We start from the raw sequence: 20,234 nt of genomic DNA, 5'->3' as shown, positions 1-20,234 counted from the left end.
TGTATGAAGGAAACAGATCTAATAAGCGCCTCAACCACCAGTGGGGAGGCAACTAGAGAGAGAGAGAGAGAGAGAGAGAGAGAGAGAGAGAGAGAGAGAGAGAGAGAGAGAGAGAGAGAGAGAGAGAGAGAGAGAGAGAGAGAGAGAGATGAATTGAAATGAAATGTTATATTAACGTCTTCAAAAGGCCAAAGTGACCTATGAGACCAGAAAGTTACAATGCGATGTAACTGATACAAAGTCAGAATAACAAAATAAATTAAACTAGGATAACAAAATATAAATACTACGAAATCCTAAACTAAGCTGATAGGTGTGTGAGGTGAAAGGCGTGAAATGTGAACTAAGCAATACAATGTGTAGACAATATGGGAGGGAAGAAGAGATCCATCTTCATCTGCACTCTGGACGACGAAAAAGTATGGCTCGAATCCTTTGCTGTAGCCTCCTTAGAAACTGTGTAGTACCTCTTCTCCATCAGGGTCTTCTAGATCTCCCTAGCTCGAATGCTCGGTCTATGAGAATGCCAGTAGTTCGGGTAGACCTCTCCACTGTTGGCTGCTCCTCTGTCTGTTCTTCTAGGTGTACAATATCTAGTGTAAAGAAATCTGTGATCTGTCTCTGGGTTGTCTCTTCAGCTCTCCTCAGTAAAGCTTCTCTATGTCTGTGTAACTCAAGTAGATATAGCCCAAGACATCTCTGATCCTCATAACTCATGACCCTAGATAGAGGCCCAAAACCTGCTCTGAATAGACAATGAAAACGGCCTCGTATCTCATAGCACACTGTGGAATGACGTATGTAATGTACCTTTGTCTCTGGCTCTAGATGGCATAAGCGGCATATCTTGCTATCTGCTTGTGTCCCTCTGAATCTGCCAGTCTCAATCTCGAGCTGATGTGAGGACGTGCGTATCTGGCCAATGGCACAACGCAAACCATGAGAAAGATGCGTGTCCATATAGCTAGGTCGAATCACAAACCCATCCCCCGTGAGGTGGAGAAGATGCTCTCTATAGAAAGTCATCTTTGTGCCCACTCCTGTATTGGCTCTATCCATGTCCTCCTCGTGTCCGGCTGGATGAGATCCTGACGAATGAGTCTATTAATCTCTACCCGCGTCAGAGACCTCAAGGGTGCCTGTAGAGAGTATTGAAAAGGACGCAATCTGTCCATGGTGAAACCCTGTGTTTGAAACCATGCTACCATCTGTGCATACCAGCATGATGTATCCCCATTAAGAGCTAATTGTCTGGAAGACTCAAGAGCCACCCTGGCATATCTGTCTCTAGTAGTATCCCAGAGACTGTGTACAAAGGAGACTAATCTGGTAAGCGCCTCAATCTCCATAGGGGGGGCAACTAATTCTGCTCAAATGATATCATGCGGTACGGAAGCCTTGGCTCTAATCAATCGAGAGATCATAGATACTAGGGGCTTCTCCATACGCCTCTAACCATCCTGGCCTACAGAAGGTCCCCAAACCTGCACCCCACATAACATAATAGAGGCAACCAAAGTATCAAAGAGCCATAACTTTGTCCTAGGTTCTTGGAACTGAACCTGCGAATACATCCTCCCAGAGCTCTAGTTAGTCTAGTCTCTGTCGCTCTTCTCAAAGAAAATCTCGGCCTAGTAAAGACTACCCCTAGGTAAGTGTATGCATCTGTATACTCCACAATCTCCTGACCATATTTGAAAGTAGGTACTGATCTCCTGACCCATTGCGGTGTGGTGTTAAACACCATAACCTTGGTTTTACCTAGGTTTACACACAATCCACTATCCTCTGCAAAACTGAGTAGTGCATTCAAATGTCATTGCATACCTTCTGGTGAGTCAGATATCGGCACAATATCATCAGCATATAGCAACAATGGGATCCACGTCCCTGCTAGCTAGGCACCCCTGTCACCCTCTCTGTCAATGTAATCAGACACCTTATCAACATACATACCAAATAGAGTAGGAGATAATGGGCAGCCCTGTTTCACTCCAATAGTAGAGTGAACTAAATCAGATACCCCTTCCGAAGTGCGTACATGTCCCATCGCTGATCTGTACAAAGCCATAATCCCCCAAATCGCCTCTATGGGCACCCCCATCTCCTGTAGTCTGCGCATCAATCGAGTTCTTGGTACCATGTCAAATGCTTTGCGAAAATCCACAAAGCTACAATAGATCCGTCTCCCATGTGCTCTGCCCTCCTCAATGATGGCCCTGAGTGTCAGAATATGATCAAGAGTGGAGAAACCCCTCCTGAAGCCGACCTGACCCTTTGCTCGCACACCCTCGCCCTCTGCCCAATTACTCAAGTGTTGCTCCAGAATAAATGCATACAACCGTGCCAATGTGTGTCCAACCATAATAGTGCGGTAGTTCCAAGGCTCTGTAGGGTCACCAGCCTTGAGGACGGGCACAATATTGGACAACCTCCAAGTCTCAGGTAACCCCTCACACATAGCACGATTGAACAACACTGCGAGAACCTCCATCAACATATCCCTGGCATGTATAAAGTGCTCCGCTACTAGACCATCATGATCATATGCCTTCCCGGTCCTCATCTTGTCAATGGCCCTTTGTACCATCTACAGATGTAAAGAAAGTGCTCGTAGCTGGGCAAGGCTTGGTAGGGTCTAGAAGGGGTTCCTGTCCAGGAACCGTATGTAATGATGTCGCATATTGGCCCCACACATCAGGTGAAGTAATCACTAGGGGAGGGGAGTGCTCATGGAAGAGTCGCCATGCCTCTCTTGATTCCCTACTCAAGAACATCTGATATAAGTCTCGCTCCATCTGAGCTAGGTAAGCTCGCTTCTTCCGTCGCACAAGGCGTCGGAAAGCAATCCGAGACTGTCTATAAGTGATGACTCCTAAAAGAAGATCCCTCTGAAGCTGGTCTCTCATCTCTCTGTTCTCCTCGTCATACCAACTATTCTGGGGCATGCTCCCAGAATGTCGTCTCTTACCCGGCTGAGTGTGTGGGTATGCCACCGATGCAGCCCCGTGCAATGTCTCAGTCAGTAGAGTGGTGCACTCCTCCACTGAGAGGCCTGTACCATTTGTGCCAGCTGTGCCTTCCAATAGACGGTCCCAGATCTCCTTTGAATAAATGAAATCAGTCTCTGGTGTAAATGTGTAGCGGGTGTGTGACCTGCCTCCTGATGTTCGGGTTGTACTATACTGAAATTTAACGGACAGTGTCAAGAGAGCATGATCTACTGCTATGCCCAATGGCCTGGCTCCCACTGTGAAATCCTGAATGCAGGGGACAAAGCTCGGTTGTGTCATAACATAATCCACTGTACTGGCCCCATGTCTGTGTGGAAAGCATGTGAAACCGGCTGCTTCAGGAAATCGATGGGTACAAAAAGTACAAAGAACTGAAAAGAAAATAGTGGGTAGGGGTGGGGTGAAAGCTGATACAAAGGGAAGACAAAGGGTGAGCTGAGAGAGAGAGAGAGAGAGAGAGAGAGAGAGAGAGAGAGAGAGAGAGCGAGAAATGAAATGATATATTTACGTCTACAAAAGGCCAAAATGACCTATGAGACCATCACGGTTACAAAATGGTGTATCTGATACACTGTCTGTAGAACTGAAAAGATGAAAAAACTATAAAAGAAAAACTAGACTAAAAGCTGTAGTGACAAGCTTGGGGGGGGGGGGGGGGGGGGGGGGGGGGGGTTGACTAGAGACTCTCTAGCCAGTACAATAATCCAATGATACAAACTCATGCACATGAAGAAACTGAGGGTGAGGGAGCATCTGCACATCAGGGTCCCAAGATGTCCAGCATGAGAGAGAGAGAGAGAGAGGGGGGGGGTAACAATTGAAGAACACACATCTCTCAATAGGAGCTCGTTGCTGCTTGCTCCCCCCCCCCCCAAAAAAAAAAATCCTTGTAATGTCTATGGTAGATAGACCAACGAGGCATTCATCATAATAAGAGATTCATAACAATTAGAAATGAGTAGATAAAGAGATAGTGTACTCAATACAATGAAAATGAACTTGATTGATTGATTAGAGTTGGACTGTGGTTTATAAGCTTTGGAGCAGTGCAATCAATGATTTGATGAATATGCACCTTAAGTTGAAATGGAAAGGGTCATGTGAGCTACCACAAGTAGCATGTGAATATCAAGTGAGTAGCATGTGTGAGGCTTATAGGTTCCATAGGAAAATGTGACTAGAGGCTCACCTCGACAAACTCCCCCATAAGCTGAAACTTATACGATAGAGCATGGATTTTAATTAGGGGGTCTAATATGGGTTACCATGGGTAACTTCATAGGGCTCATAAAGATGAAATCTGATGCAAGAAAAATAGTGTAGGTCTTACCTCCAAACTAAATGGCTTGGGGGAGTATCTAAACACTTATAAATGCACTCATCGTTTTCTTTTGGGAACTTTGTTAGGGCCTCATCTCCAGTGCATTGATTTCTTTGCTTTGAAAATCTTAAGGATTCTCATGATGGTGCACATGTGTGTGCACATGGTTTGATCTGTGTTAGGTGCATATACATCATGAAAGCACAAAAAGCAATATAGGAGGGTCTTACCATGTCTTTAGGACAGGTAGTGTCTTAACTCTTGTGTAAAAAATTGCAAACAAGTTCCTAAGTGTGCAATGCGGGATCTTTGATGGCTCAGATTGTTACATACATTGTATGCATATCCAAAACTTATAAGTTTTAATAGTTTGCCTTGAATGCTTGGATCTTAAATGCTTGATTTGCTTGAGTGTCTTTTTCTTTGAGTGCATGAAATACTTGAATGTTTGAATGTGTGAAAGCTCATACTTGAATGCCTTGAAAGATGGAATTGCTCTACTACTTCAAATGTTCTCTTGCCCTTTTGATACCTCGGAAGCAGGCCCTTGGTGTCAATAAGTAGTTCCATAAGAGAGAAAACCTTAGGATTTTGAGATTGGCCAAGAGGATTATGGCCATGGGAAAATGGCGCTAGCTGTTTGAAATTTGTGGGAGCTTGGGCTTGTGTTACAATGTAAGAGCACTTAAGAACATCAAGTGGGAACACTACTTACTGAAAATAAGCTACAAGAAGGCAAAAGAAGATATTATCAATTTGCCATGGAGTTTCACAGTCGACAGATGACGCATGGATCTAACAGTTCAAGACGATGATGATGGAGCAGGTGACAACAGGTGATCAACGACTTGCAAAGTAAGGTAGGAGCACTCCTAAGGAGCCGAGGGATTTAAGCTTGAAGAAATTTAAGGCGTGATTGGTTAGTGACAAGCTGGTTGATGGTGACGAGCATTTGCGCCTACATGGCTTCTTCTAGTGATGACTAGTCGGGCTGTGTAGGGGCGACAACACGGCCCACACAAGCAGGTGCATTCAAGCAGTCGATGACTAGGCAGCTGGTGATGGGCTGACGTCAGCACAAGTAGATGGTGTTTTGGGTAAAGCAGCCACAGCGAGTGGACGGCTTGGAAATTGGCAGAAGCTTCCAAAATGGGCAGAAGGGTTCTTTGTTTCTCATTACAAAAATAGTTCCCACTGGCAGCTTTACCAAAAGTATATTGTAAAAGCCTTTTGGCCTCTAGGCCACACACCAAAACACATTCAAGAGGGTACACACACTCACTCAAGGGAGCAGGCGCGCACACACACTCAATCAAGACAAATGAGCAGAGATTAGCGAAGAAATCAAGCGTAAAACATATGAAAATTAATCAAGAAATCCTTGTTTAATGCTTGGGCCAAATGCGACATAAATCGGTGCGGTTTAAGGCTTGCAAGAAACTTTACGCACACATATGCATAGCAATTTCCAAGTAACACTTTCAAGTAAGGTGATTTGGCTCGAAAAAGCGGAAAGAGCAAGCGACAAAGCATATACAATCAAATAAGAAAAAAAGAAAAAAAGAAAAAAAGAAAAAATGCACACGTTCTAATACTCGATCCTAATTAGTTCTCATCACTTGGTTAAGGAGGTGGCCAAGTAGACTTACCAAATCCAAGGAGAGAGAAATCAGGCTTGAGCTCAATTAGCCTATTCCTATTCCGAATGAATTATGAATCAATTTAGTGCTTGAGAGAGAGAGAGAGAGAGAGAGAGAGAGAGAGAAATGAAATGATATATTTATGTCTACAAGAGGCCAAAATGACCTATGAAACCATCACGGTTACAAAATGGTGTATCTGATACACTGTTTGTAGAACTGAAAAGATGAAAAAACTATGAAAGAAAAACTAGACTCAAAGTTGTAGTGACAAGCTTGGGGGGGGGGGGGGGGGGGGCATTGACTAGAGACTCTCTAGCCAGTACAATAATCCAATGATACAAACTCATGCACATGAAGAAACTGAGGGTGAGGGAGCATCTGCACATCAAGGTCCCAAGATGTCCAGCATCGGCCGCTGGCGAATCTCATCAATGTCCTCCATAGTAAGCACTCTGGCTGGGCGTCTCCCATCTCGTGCTAGAATGATCTTGATCCTCTGATGAATCCTCCGTCGATGCAGAGATGATCCTCGCAATCGCGGGCGTCTAGATCTCCCAAGCTCCATGGCCCTATCAATCAGTATACCTCTAGTGCAGGTAGGTCCTGGAGGCTGCCTTGGATCTTGCTCCTCTGACTGGCGCGTCTCCACACGAAAGAAATCAGTGATCTCCCTCTGGGATTGTCTACCCCTATCTGATCTCCTCGAGCGAGCGAGAGAGAGAGAGAGAGAGAGAGAGAGAGAGAGCACTAAATTTAGCATAGGGATCTACCTAATGTAATTAGAAGATGTTAATTACTTGCAAGCTCAAATACCACATGTAATACCTATGGTGGATAGGCCAACGAGCCATTCATCATAATAAGAGATTCATAACAATCAGGAATCGGTAGATTAGAGATAGTGTACTCAACACAATGAAAACGAACTTGCTTCATTGATTAGAATTGGAGAGTGGTTTACAAGCTTTGGATATTGGCCATTTATAGGCTCAATGTGGAGAAGTGCAATCAATGATTTGATGAATATGCACCACATGTGGAAATGGTAAGGGTCATGTGAGTAGCATGTGGCTATCAAGTGAGTAGCATGTGTTTAGGGAACTACAGGGCTTGCTACAGATGCGATCGGCATGAGAAATGGAGCCCAAAACAAAGAATTACAGCCTGCTGTGTATTTTTGCAGGTTTAGGGTTTTGGCCGTTTTAGTTGCCCAACAGTCGCAGGAGCTTCAAGGAAGCTAGGGAATCGTCATACAGGTGTTATGTTGCATTTCAGTTTAAGGAAGTGCTCTAATGCACAGGGAAAGTCACCTATTTCATGGGGATTTTGATTGTGAAGCTTTCTATGGTTGCTACGCTGCCAAAATTGGGCTAGAGTAGGCCATTTTCAGCCCAATAAAAGTGGGACAGCACATAGGAGTTTACAGGTTTTCTCCAAAGTTGATGGGAATAAAGAAATACCGAAACAGACGCCAACCTTTGGGGCCAACACGGTGAGACTATCTACACGGGAGCACTCTAGCTACCAAGCCGTGGTTTGTTTCAAGTGTTAAATTCCAGTCTCAAGTTTATTCGTGACGTTCCTCTGTGTTGTGAAGTACAAGTAAAGTTAATCAAAGTAAAAATCAGGTGAAGGTGAAAACCAAAGTCTACTGCCCTTTAGTGAGTCTACGGGCCGGTTTCAGTGTGAGCAATCTCTTTTGAGGTCTTTTGTTGTGCATCGGAAGCATTGATCAACTGGCAGAAGACAGTGGGTTTCTGAGTTGGTAGTGTTCCCTTGCCCGATTGGTCGCCGGGAGAGGGCATTAAGTGGATTCTTCCCGTAACACCAGTATGCTACTTAAGCTGCCAAGCTAGTTTGTGTTTGTCACCAGAGCAGCAAATTGCTCCGCTCCTCCTTTCCATCAGGAGGAAATTGCTTCGTTGGAGCTCAGCACGGCTCTCTCTTGCTAGCAGGGTTGTGGTGGGGCCAGCCAGGTGTTGTTCGCTACTATGTGGTTTGCTGGATTTTCTTGAGCTTCTGCATCGGCCAACTGGAGCATCTAATCAGGAACTTCTTGTGGTCAGGATGAGACACATAATTGGCTCAGGCCAAGGTCTCTTAGCAATTCATTACTTTACCTCGCTCTCAGGGAGGGTTGGAAATCATCGACCCAGCACGGTAGAGTACAGCCCTCCTTGGGGAGCTTGTGGTCAGAGGACTTCTTCCAAGGAAGGAGCCCTAGGAGTTGTTGCTACACACGATTGGGGCCTGGGTCTCACAGATGGGTGGCCCATGGATGCCCTCCACCCATTGGATCTTCTCAAAGATGCACAAGGTAGGCATGAGCAAGAGATGGGAGGATCGCTTTGCTGTGAGCCTGCTTAGATCCTGGGAGCAACTGCTGCAAGGTGGCCTTGAACAGAATCAACCCACATGCATAGAGGAGCCGTGAGGAAGCCACTTGTTTGGAACCCTATGGTCAGCACACAACGAGGCCACATGGTTGGTAGCACGCCTCTTGTCTCTTGGGGCCACATGAAAGAGGGTCCAGCCCGTACTTTTGGAGACTGGCTAGAGTTTATAGAACTCTAAGAAGATCAAGGACATTTAGCTGCACGACATGAGGGGGGCACAGAGCATGTGTTAGGATATTATAGAGGCTATATTTGCAAAGTGACACACCCCTCTGCAGCCGGCAGCTCCCTGCTTGATGGGGGCCTTCAAGCAACTGGAGGTCCTCATTTCCTTCACGGCTTTCTCAGTCACAAGTTCCTGCGGTTTCTTCATGGTGTAGAGGGAGGGCCAACTCCACAGAGTCACCGCCGAGACACCAGAGGTGACCGAGTGTTGCTTTCAAAGGATCAAAGTTGTGGGCATCAGTGGGAGGACGTGTGTCATCAAACTTGACCCGTCAGGACACTAGCGTCTCTCGGCTTGGGAAAGCCGCCCCTTGGTGCGAGTGCAGTGGGAACAGAGGGAGTGTTTTTGGTGGGATCCCTTTACTCCAGCCCATCGCCCAGGAAGCCCTATCTTCCAGTATACACAGATCGGCTGGGTTGCCACATACTCGCAGCAAGAAGAGAGGCTCGTCCTGTTGCAGAGCCTCACTGGTAGGAGAAGGGTCTTACGTTGAAGTTCTTGGCAAGTTTTTGGGAGCAAGCTTGTAGGGATAGCAAGCAGCCAAGGCGAGTCACCATGTTCCAATGACTAGTTGCACATTGAGCTACTGCAATAGAAAGTTGGTGCACAACGGCCTCTCGGCAGTATGTGCAGCTTGTGACCAGCCACTTGAGACACATCGGCATTGCCTATGGGATTTCCCCATGGTGCAGCAGGTGTGGCTTCGGATTCGTAGGCTGGTGCCTGCACTTTCTACAGCCAACCAATACACTTGGGGTGTTGCAGCTTGGTCCACACTCTCGGGCCCAGCACTACGTTTCGAGATGCCTTCAGTCAACAGGACGACTGTGATACAGGAGGGCCGGCCCACACTCCACCCAGTCACAGAGCTAGTCCCTTAGAAGTGGGGCAGAGATAGAGAGTGGTGTTGGAGTTCATCTGCAGCCTGACACTGTGTTTCATAAGGTGAGCCCGCTGCTTCCGCATCTTCGAGGCTCCAGCTGCCCACTGGCAGAGGCTGTCCGTGACATTTGGCTAGAGCTGATTAACACACTTAGGGGCCAGCTTGAGAGACTCCAGGGCAGCTACAACCACATGCGGGAGGCTCGTGAGGTCTTCTTGGGACTTTGGCGCCCAAGGCCGTTCTTCACCATGGTTCATGGTGCCCCTAGATGACAGTACCGTCCACCAATGTGGCTTTTTCCTCCTCCCATCTCCTGATTTAGCCTTATTGTACATATCCCCACATGCTGATGTAGCCCTCTCTATCAGGGGCAGATTGTAGCCCATTCGGCAGTTTTATTAACTGATGGAAGAATCTTTTTCCGAAGGGGGGGGAGGGTCAACAATTGAAGAACAAAAATACATGAGTTCAGCTTTTAACATGCGGTTTGCTCCAGTTGAATTCGACTCTGGATCAACATGTTAACTTCTTACTATGTCAAAAAAAGACATGGTTTCTATATCCTTACGAGCATCAGTGAGAAGTAGAAATCAATATCCACAAGATCATCAGGTCCCCCATAACAACTATAGGCAGGATTAGGTAGAGATGAAACTTAAGAGGAAGCAAGGTCACTTTATGAGGCAAACCATAAGACTTCTCGCAATACAAGAATCTTTCATCTGTCTATTTAAAGAACAAGCAAAAGCGTATGCAGTTCAGACTGCGCTTAAAGCCCACATGTGATGATGATAATAAATGGAAGAATAACAGAAGTCTATGAAGTTACGGATTACAAGTGGAAAGCACAACGCATACCCAACTTTGGAACCACTGAAATCCCAGAGCCCTCGGGTGATATCAACCGTGCAGCAACCATCATAGATTGTGAGCGCACCAATGGATCTACTTCTGTGCTTCTGCATATAATGACTCAAAGCTTGAATTTGCAGGGAAATGGAATATATGTGATGGCAGTCAATGACTGAGAATTTTGTTACCCCATAGTAGATATCAGCCGCTGTAGAAGGCCTCCATTAACCACAAAATTTGCACCATCCGAAGTCAAAGCTATCTGCATTCATATAAAGGACTCCCAAAGTCAATGAAATTTTGAGCAGTATTAAACATGCCAAAACATTCATACATAAGAATAATTACTCCTAGCTACTCTTCCACGAGTTTAGATGTTTTAATTGATGTGATCGAAGCAACTATCTTGGGATGAGTAAAATGAGTACCAGAACATAATTTGATAAAGTTAAAGAAACTTCAAGAATAAACTCAACCCGCATTCCTGACTTACAAATTTCACACCGAGCATTTATTGCTCAAGAACAGAGACTCACATTTGCCAGCAAGTAGAAAAGGGTACAAAAAAGGTGGTACATGCATGTGTGATTGAAGTAGGCTGTATCAAACGGATCATTGCCTAGTACGAGTGTCATTGTAAGTGCTAGATACCCAGGGATTGCTCACACTGTTCAGCCATGTTAGCAGTCGCCCATCTATGATGCCTAGAAACACACCTAAGGGACAGCTAAGTGCCAGTTCACAGTGGCCAGGTGAGAAAGTTCAGACTAATCACCGGCTATCTACTATGTCTAGGGATGTAGCATTTAAGAACACATCTAAAGAACATCCTGTGGTGCAGAAGCAACGTCCGATTAATTCAGCTTGTATCCACTCAATCTGCCTCATAGAAAACAATCTTCTTAAGACCAGGAAGCATCAAACAAAAAATACCTGAACCAATGTAGCCTGAGTCTTAAACTCTCACATACCTCTACAGACCCGACTAGAAAAATCGCATGACCAAAGACTATGAGTCTCACACAAAATTTCAATTAACTTAATGTCACAAGTGAGGTGATATGGCAAGGCAAGATAGGGCATTAGGGTTTTTAAAACGCTAACCCTACCAACTTAAGGACTCTGGCCGAGTAAGGAGGAACAAAACCCTAAAAGACTATTCCCGTGGACATTGTATGGCCCTGCCTGGAAATTACAGAAGCAGATGACACGGCATCGTTGTACGGACTGCCCCGTAAATAATGGAAGATGCTGACATGGCACTGTACAGACACCTCTAAAACACAGAACCTGATGTTGGCACCAGCTTTTGGCTTGGCAGCTTTTGGGAATGTGAAGCTTTTCATGAGAACTCCTTTCAAGACCAGGGGCATTGAAATATGTACCTAGGGCTCTCTCTCTCTTGCATTCCAGGTTCAGTGGAAGCAAAGCAGAGGCCCGGCTATTGTACCTTTGTGAAGAAATAAAGAAAGAAGCACCGAAAGGAGCGCCAAACTTTGGGGCTAGTGCATCTGGACGCGGAACTCCACCGCTTCGTGTTAGTTCCGCTTCGTGTCGACCCTTCTCTTCTCTCTCTTATCTATTTTAAAATCTGTTGTTCCAGTTTCTCGAGTGTGTTGCTATTGACTTCTTGCTTGGAGTGTCCAAGATTGTTACACCTAGCAAGCAAGCAACTGCAAACCCTAGTGTGTGATCATCCAAAAGAAGTGATCTTCCTTGAGGCTTGGACACATCAATCTCAAAGTTTGACTAAAAATGCAAATAAAGCATCTAATATACCCTCTATACGATCCAATAAAATCTCATGGTTGTCAAATCAAGAAGCCTTCGTCACTATCACTATATACCAAAAGAAAGGAGTGGTAGACTTCACAGCCAAAGCAAGTGTAGCCAGCTAAAATGATCTTGTAGATACAACATTTCTGAGTCACATGCAGCTGATGGTTGGTCATAATACCTCTTAGAGAACAAGAAGAAAGTTGCAATAGGTGGTCCTTGTGCACTTTGAGGTCATATGGAAAGCAACTCTAGGTAGGAACGAGGACGGTCAAGGTATCATGTAGACTTTTGTTGCTAAATTGGCTTTATTTGACATAAAAATAATTATAAACGAATTATTGGAATTTTAAGTGAGAGGGTTTTCTTCACTGCAGACATCCGAGTACACGTATTCCTAGTGCGTCATTCAGAGTAATGACGGGAACATTGTATACGGGAATATTTGTAAGGCCACCAACAACGAGTACTTCTGATGCGTCACATCGGATGGGTGACAAAGAGCATCGGGAAAGAGTATTCGACCATCCAAGAATGGACATCTCTGATGCATCATAGGATGGGTGACAGAGCATCACAAAGGAGATTATACCGTAAGTTCGGTAGGAAAGGACTAGGTGAGGGTATTCCTGATGCGTCACAGGGTGGGTGACAAGGGCATCGGAATGGGAATATTCCATAGTCGGGAAGAAATTCCGAGCTGTGTTAGAATTGTGCACAAGGATGAGCAAGCACTTGAATGAAGATGGGTTCAGAGGAAACTTTGAGGAAAAACAAAGCTACTTTCTGAGAAAGCAAGTTGCTTTTCGGGAAAGCAGATGCTTCCCCGCGAGGAAGCCTATGTCTACATTGCTGGTTCTCGAGGATTCAGCATAAGGAACAGGAGTTCCTTCGAATAGGGTTTTGCCCTAGGAAAAAGAAGTTGAGGCTACCAGGAACCATCGAGTCTTATTCTAGAATGAACGTGGTAATACGTTCGGTTCAAGTGCTTGTATAGACTTCTCAAAGATACTATTACCGGGGGGGGGACCGGCCCATCTTCTGATCCACAGTACTATGTCGATCTTCTCACTGCTCCCTCTCTCTCTCTCTCTCTCTCTCTCTCTCTCTCTCTCTCTCTCTCTCTCGGAATTGGGCACGAAGATGGCTTTCTACAGAGACCACCTTCTCCAGCTTACGGAGGATGGTTTTGTGACGAGACCCAAATACATGGACACCCACTTGTCCCATGGGATACGATGTGCTATTGGCCAGTTACGCACATCTTCTCACCAGCTGCGGATTGAGACTGGGAGATACAGCGGAGTACCAGCAGAGGCCAGGACATGCCTCTTGTGTGACATGGAGCCTAAGACAGAGCTGCATTATACATGCTGCTGCCCCGTCTACTACGAGATACGAGGCCGCTTCCATTGCTTGTTCAGAGAGGGTTTTGGACCACTCTCAAGAGTCATGGGATACGAGGATCAAAGATGCCTGGGTCTGTTCTTGCTCGAGCTACGCAGACACAGAGATAGCCTGATGAGTGGCGAGGCTAGCCAATCTCAAAGACGGATCCCAGACTTCTTCAGAGCAGACATGGGACAGCCGCAAGAGCCACTCCCACAACAGAGATCCCCCTCGTCTCACACCAGAGGCACACTGATCGACCGAGCGATTGAACTGGGGAAATCCAGGTGCCCACGACTGCGGAGGACCACACAACATCGACGGAGGCTACGTCAGAAGATTCGGAGCACTCTGGCCAGGCATGCATGACGCCCGGTCAGACTACTGACCATGGAGGAGATTGATGAGATCTGCCAACGACCGATGCTAGATCTCCTGTGATTCAGCTATCCCAGCAAGCCGCCCCTTTTTTGCTTAGTTCACATCGACCAGTCTAGGATCCCATAGTATATATCTTTGTTTTGTACTGTTGTTATTTTGTTACTCTGACTTTGTATCAGATCCACCACCTTGTAACTTTCTGGTCTCATAGGTCACTATGGCCTTTTGAAGACGTTAATATAACATTTCATTTCTCTCTCTCTCTCTAGTGCGATGGAAGAAGCGAGCTTTCTTGGTCCAGATGGAGCAAGATTTATATCAGCTCTTCCTTAGTAGAGATTCAAGAGAGGCTTGGCGTCTATTCCATGAGCAGTCTCCCCCACCAGTGATTACTTCTACAGAGATATGGGGGCAGTATGTAGCATCTTTATACACTGTACCCGGACAGCCACCACTACCAGATCCACCACAGCCATGTCTGGATACGAGCACCTTCTTTACCACTGAGATGGTAAAGGAGGCCATTGACAGGATGAAGACCAGACGGGCACAGGATCACGAGGGTTCGGTAGCAAAGCACATTATACATGCTTGGGAATTGTTGGCAGAGATGCTTGCACGGTTATTCAACCGTGTCATGTGTGAGGGATTTCCTGAGTCTTGGAGATTATCTACTATTGTACCTATCTTCAAGACAAGAGACCCCACAGTGCCGGGGAATTACCGTACTATTATGGTAGGACACACATTGGCACGGTTGTATGCATCCATCCTTGAGCATAGGCTGAGCAGTTGGGCAGAGGTTATGGGCTTACGGGCACCTGGGCAGGCTGGTTTCATGAGGGGTTTCTCCACACTGGATCATGTCTTTACACTCATAGCTATCATCGAGGAGGGTCGAGCACATGGTAGACGGATATATTGCAGCTTTGTGGACTTCCGCAAAGCTTTTGACACAGTACCGAGGGCCAGATTGATGCGCCGACTTATGGAGTTGGGGGTACCCACAGAGCTGATATGGGGGATTATGGCATTGTACAGTTCAGTGATGGGTCATGTACGCACATCAGAGGGGATATCTGACATAGTTCACTCCACTATCGGAGTGAAACAGGGATGCCCATTGTCCTCTATTTTATTTGGTGTATGTTGATGAGGTCTCTGATTATATTGACAGAGGAGGAGATAGAGGTGCTCAGCTTGCAGGAACATGGATTCCTCTTTTATTGTATGCTGACGATATCATGTTGATATCAGACTCACCAGAGGGTATACAGAGACATTTGGACGCATTGCATAGTTTTGCAGGGGATAGTGGATTGTCTGTCAACCTTGGTAAAACCAAGGTCATGGTATTTAATACCACGCCACAGTGGGTTAGGAGATCAGAACCTACATTCACATATGGTCAAGACAGTATGGAGTACACTGATGCATACACATATCTTGGGGTGGTCTTTAGTGGTCCGAGGTTCACACTGAAAGTGGCAACAGACACTAGATTGACTCGTGCCTACGCAGCCCTAGGCGGTTTAGAGAGGATTTGTTCGCAAGTTCAATTCCAAGTACCTCGAACAAATATCTGGCTTTTTGACACTTTGGTCGCTTCAGTTATGCACTACGGGGTTCAGGTTTAGGGGCCGTCTGTTGACAGTGCTGGATGGAGTAATATGGAGAGGCCCTTGATATCTATGATTTCTAGGCTGATTAGAGCCAAGGCCTCAGTTCCACATGACATCATTCGAGCGGAGCTGGCTGCCCCACCTATGGAGGTTGAGGCACTCACTAGATCAGTATCATTTGTACACAGCTTATAGGACACCACCAGGGACAGGTATGCTAGACTTGCTCTTGAGTCATCGAGACAGCTGGCATTACAGGGAGATACATCATGTTGGTATGCACAGATGAGTTCATGGTTTCAGAGGCATGGTTTCAACATGGACAGGCTGCCCCCGTTCCAGTATTCTCTTGATGCACCATCCTTGGCTCTTACACGGATGGAGATTACTAGACTCATTTGGCAGGATCTTATCCAGCTTGATAGCAGGAGGACATGGATAGAGCCATCACGGGAGTTGGGTACGAAGAGGGCTTTCTATAGAGAGCATCTTCTCCAACTAACGACAGACGGATTTTTCACACGGCCCAACTACATGGACACACATCTATCTCATGGGTTACGATGTGCCATAGGCCAGATTCGCACATCTTCACACCAGCTTGGGATTGAGACAGGTAGATTCAGAGGCATACCAGCAGACAGTAGGATATGTCAGTTATGCCATGCAGAGCCAGAGACAGAGTTTCACTACATATGTCACTACACAATCTACTATGAGATATGGGGACGCTTTCATTGTTTATTCAGAGATGGTTTTGACTCGTTAGATAGAGTCATGAGATATGAGGATCAGAGATGTCTTGGATTATTTCTACTTGAGATACAGAGACATAGAGACTCTCTATTGAGAGGGCATAGACAGAGACAACCCCAGAGACACATCTTAGATTTCTTTAGTCTGAGTACCACAGAGGCAAAGGGGACACCACCATCACAAAGCTCGGTTCCCACCCATACACACACCAGCGATACTCTAATTGACCGAGCTATAGAGTTGGGGAGATCGAGACGACCGCGATTGAGGAGGGGAGCCACGCAGCACCGATGGAGAATGCAGCAAGAGGATTCACAAGATTCTAGCATGGCACCCTGAGTGTCGATCAGGGTAGGCTTGTACTACTGCTATATTATATCATGGTGACACTTATCCCCACTTTGTACCTATGTGGCATGATACCATTGCTCAGCCTACCAACCACCGATAGGAGTCGATAGCACTCCTATCTCAGTGTTTAGTTTGTAGTTTTCTTTGTTTGTACCCAGACTTGGTACTAGACTCATCATTGTAATCAGTTGGTCTCATAGGTCATTTTGGCCTTTTGTAGACGTTAATATATCATTTCATTTCATTTCTCTCTCTCTCTCTCTCTCTCTCTCTCTCTCTTCCCCCCCCCCCCCCCCCCCCCCCCCCCCCCCCCCAGTTTCTCTCTATATTCTATGGCTTCAGTATTAAGTGATTAATTCTATTTATCCAAGTACATTTTATATTTTTATACGCTCCCATTTGCGACAACTTTAATGAACTAGTGTCATTTGGACCAAAGTACATTTGTGGCACCTTGTGGACCTTAGTGCCGCATGGCCAAAGCGCACTACTGACACCATATGGCCCAATGTACGCCCTTGTAACATGGGACCTATAGAATGCAGAAGCAACACTTTTTCATCCTTGAGAAGGAGAAGAAGCTTTCTGAAGAATTTGTTTTTTTGAAGATGTTTTTTTCAAGAAAGTTGCTTTTTTTGACAAAGTTCCTTTTTAAAGAAGCTGCTTTCTAAAAGAAGCTGCTTTCTAAAAGAAGTTGCTTTTTGGATGAATTTGGTTTTCAAAAGAAGTTTCTTTTTTAATAAGTTGTTTTTTGGAAGAAGATGCTTTTTGTAAGAGGGTGCTTTCTGACAAAGTTGCAAAAATTGATCGAATGGAAAGAGGACGCTTAGAGGAAGTAGTTTCACGATTGACAAGGTCTACTTTCAGAGGCTATGGAAGACGGAAATGAAGTGGTTGATATGCTTTTGAAAGTCTGCAAAATGTTTGATCAAGAGGGAAGACAAGTAACAAAGACGAGAAAAGTAAAGAAATCCAAGGAATTAGTAGTTTTTGGTGTCTCGGAGATGTGGTGAAGGGATTGACATTGCACTGTTGCAAGAATTTTTCGAATTGATTCAAAATGGGATAGCAAAATCTCTTGGTTAGTAGAAAAATTGCATTTGGCAAAGACTTTTTAAAAATGTGCATATCAAAAATTGGACATAGTACGTGTGGATTTCTGCAATGGATGCAAGTTTGGGTAGTGCGCTACTTGATTTGGCAAATTCACAAAGAGATTTGGTAGAATCTCTATTGCCAAAACTTCTCAAAAACGTTTTAGAGTTGAAAGCTCTTGAAAGATTGCATTTGGAGGAAGGCGACTTGGTAGATAACCCTTGAAGAAGAAACATAGTGTCTTGGAATCTTCAGATGACAGGAGCTTCTCTATGAGAGCTCTGAGGTATTCAACAATCAAGTCTCATGCAGGGAAGGGTGTATGACGGGAGTCACTTCATTTGCCATAATTGATGGACACAATTGGAAAGGGAATTTACGATTATGCCTTTCTAGATTAATCATACATACTGTAGGCTGACAGCATTCTACTTGGAAACTTCTCTGCATGCTAGCAGTTGATTGATTTAAGTACTCTTGCAAATATGTATTTGTTTGAGTATGAGCGGTGAAATGTCAGCAACATTTTTGTCTCTAGTCATTGGTACGGGTGTGATTGATATGATGCATTTAGTGCATCTAGACATCTTCTAGAGATGACTTGTAATGGATAAATGATTCATTGAGCTCTCACTTTCTATCTAAGGTCTTGTTGGGCATTAAAATGTGAATATGATCCTAATGCATGACTGGATACTAATTTTATTGCATCAAAATTTGCGGAAGGATGAGATGGCTAGATAATAATCTTTGTGCATCAATAGTTCTCGATTAAATTAGATGACTAGATTTATTTTTTTCATCAACGCGTTCAGTGTGAACTAAGTGAATGCAAATCCGAAATCCAGTGTGGATTAGGATTTGGGTTGATGCTTGTTTTATGAATATATTGGCTTGTGGGGATGGTCATTGATATGTCTCCATGGAACCAATGGGGATATGGCTTATCGTGATGATGAGATTTAGTGCATCGAGATATCTAATAGAGATCAGTGCGATCGGGATCACATGGATAGAAATAAGTCATAATGATCACGATTTGTGTCTGACATCTCAACGTGGAAAATGATGTGATTGTGATTTTTCAGCGACCATTGTTCTTTGTGCTAGTGCATGATTGGAGAGTCAAATGCATGTATGCATAGCGTCGGTGTTTACTAAGCTAGTTTACTGTTTTGTCTGTTTTGTAGGTATAATCGAGGACGATTACTCTTCTCTTAAGGAGGGGTATATCACAAAGTTATGATGTACAACCCCACGAATCACGATAGGAATCACATCGCAATTCGCAGTAGAAAATGCAAGCATCATTACTGCTGATGTGGCACTTGTGCCGTGCGATTACTTTTTGGCTGATTGAAAGCATTGGCTTTTTGAATTCTATTGCTTTTGGGATGCAATATTTACTGGACAAAGCTTTTAGGGCGCCATGTTTTTAGCAAAGTTTCTTTTGAGCCACATGCCTTTATAAGAATGCCTTTAGGCCAGTGTGGTAGTCACTGCATGGTAGCACGATTACAAACTCGACCCTCTAGCAATGTCACTATAATTTGTGAATATTAAAAAAAGTTCTGAAAGAGATGTTTGCTACAAGGGAAAAATGTCCAAGGCAACTTGAACAGCCTCAAGGGTCTCCTCGTTGTCCTCTAGATGCAAACTTGATTAACAATGAATCCCGGTGGATTTTTGTTTTAGGTAAAATGACATGGCCTCGACAAAGAGAGTAAACGAGCATGGAGACAAGGGACATTCTATGACACAGATGTTTGAAAGCTTTGGGTATCACCAAGCTTGCAAGTGGCTAATCTATACAAGGCCGAAACTCCTATTCCATTGAAAAATTAAGTCTCAACAGGTCTCTAACTCATGACGTGGCACTCCCTACAATGCAGAAAGGTGCTGATAGAGCAGCATGCACGAACATTGTTGACATGAAAATACTTTTTTGGAGCCTCAATGTAGGCTGCTGCTTTTAGCAGACAAAACAGGTTTTAGGAGTTTCTTAGTAGTCGCTCACTGGTCCTTTAAGATCTGGCTTCCATGCTAGTCCTATGGAGATCCTGCAAGTGGACTCGCATAGCGCTTGTACACACTTTTACTCAACAATACAAAAATGAAAACCCCAGTTTCACAATTTTCGTGACATGGCATCAATGTCCCCCAACTTAAAAGATTGCTCAAGTGGACATAAGGGGTTAGAGTTTAAAAACCTAACCCCACCAACTTTCAGATAATGGCCAAGGTGCCTAAACCCTTCAAAACAAAAGCATGAACCCCAAATTTGTGTAAGCCTGATGATGTGGCATCCTTTACGGACATCCGTAAGTCACGGAACTGCTAATGTGGCACTGTACGGAGTTCCACATTTTCCAGGCAGCCCTTGGGCGCGTCGAATCAACTGCACAAGAGGAGAGCCACTCCACTCCTTTGTCATAGGTTGCCTAGATTGAATAAAGTCACTAATTTCTCTTCAGATTTTGGGAGATTGATGGTGTGACAGTGTTCTGCGGGATGACTTCATGAAAATAT

At 44.9% G+C, this 20,234-nt stretch overlaps 1 protein-coding gene across 3 annotated transcripts in view; it reads right to left on the bottom strand.

Moving 5' to 3' along the window:
* LOC147441253 (ARM repeat superfamily protein) overlaps positions 1 to 20,234 on the bottom strand; it is a 167,340-nt gene that overhangs the window by 24,551 nt on the left and 122,555 nt on the right. For all 3 annotated transcript variants that reach the window (XM_086482940.1, XM_086482941.1, XM_086482942.1), the window contains 2 exons: positions 10,524 to 10,597; positions 10,342 to 10,442 (listed from right to left, as the gene is read on the bottom strand). In XM_086482940.1, the coding sequence (XP_086339066.1) occupies positions 10,342 to 10,442; positions 10,524 to 10,597 (175 nt within the window). The remainder of the gene's footprint in view (positions 1 to 10,341; positions 10,443 to 10,523; positions 10,598 to 20,234) is intronic.

The sequence above is a fragment of the Adiantum capillus-veneris genome, chromosome 15 (genome assembly GCF_014529385.1).
Source record: "Adiantum capillus-veneris isolate H3 chromosome 15, ASM1452938v2, whole genome shotgun sequence".
Classification (NCBI taxonomy): Eukaryota; Viridiplantae; Streptophyta; class Polypodiopsida; order Polypodiales; family Pteridaceae; genus Adiantum; species Adiantum capillus-veneris.
Note: the sequence above shows the minus strand (reverse complement) of the source record. Positions and strands in the feature narration are given on the sequence as shown.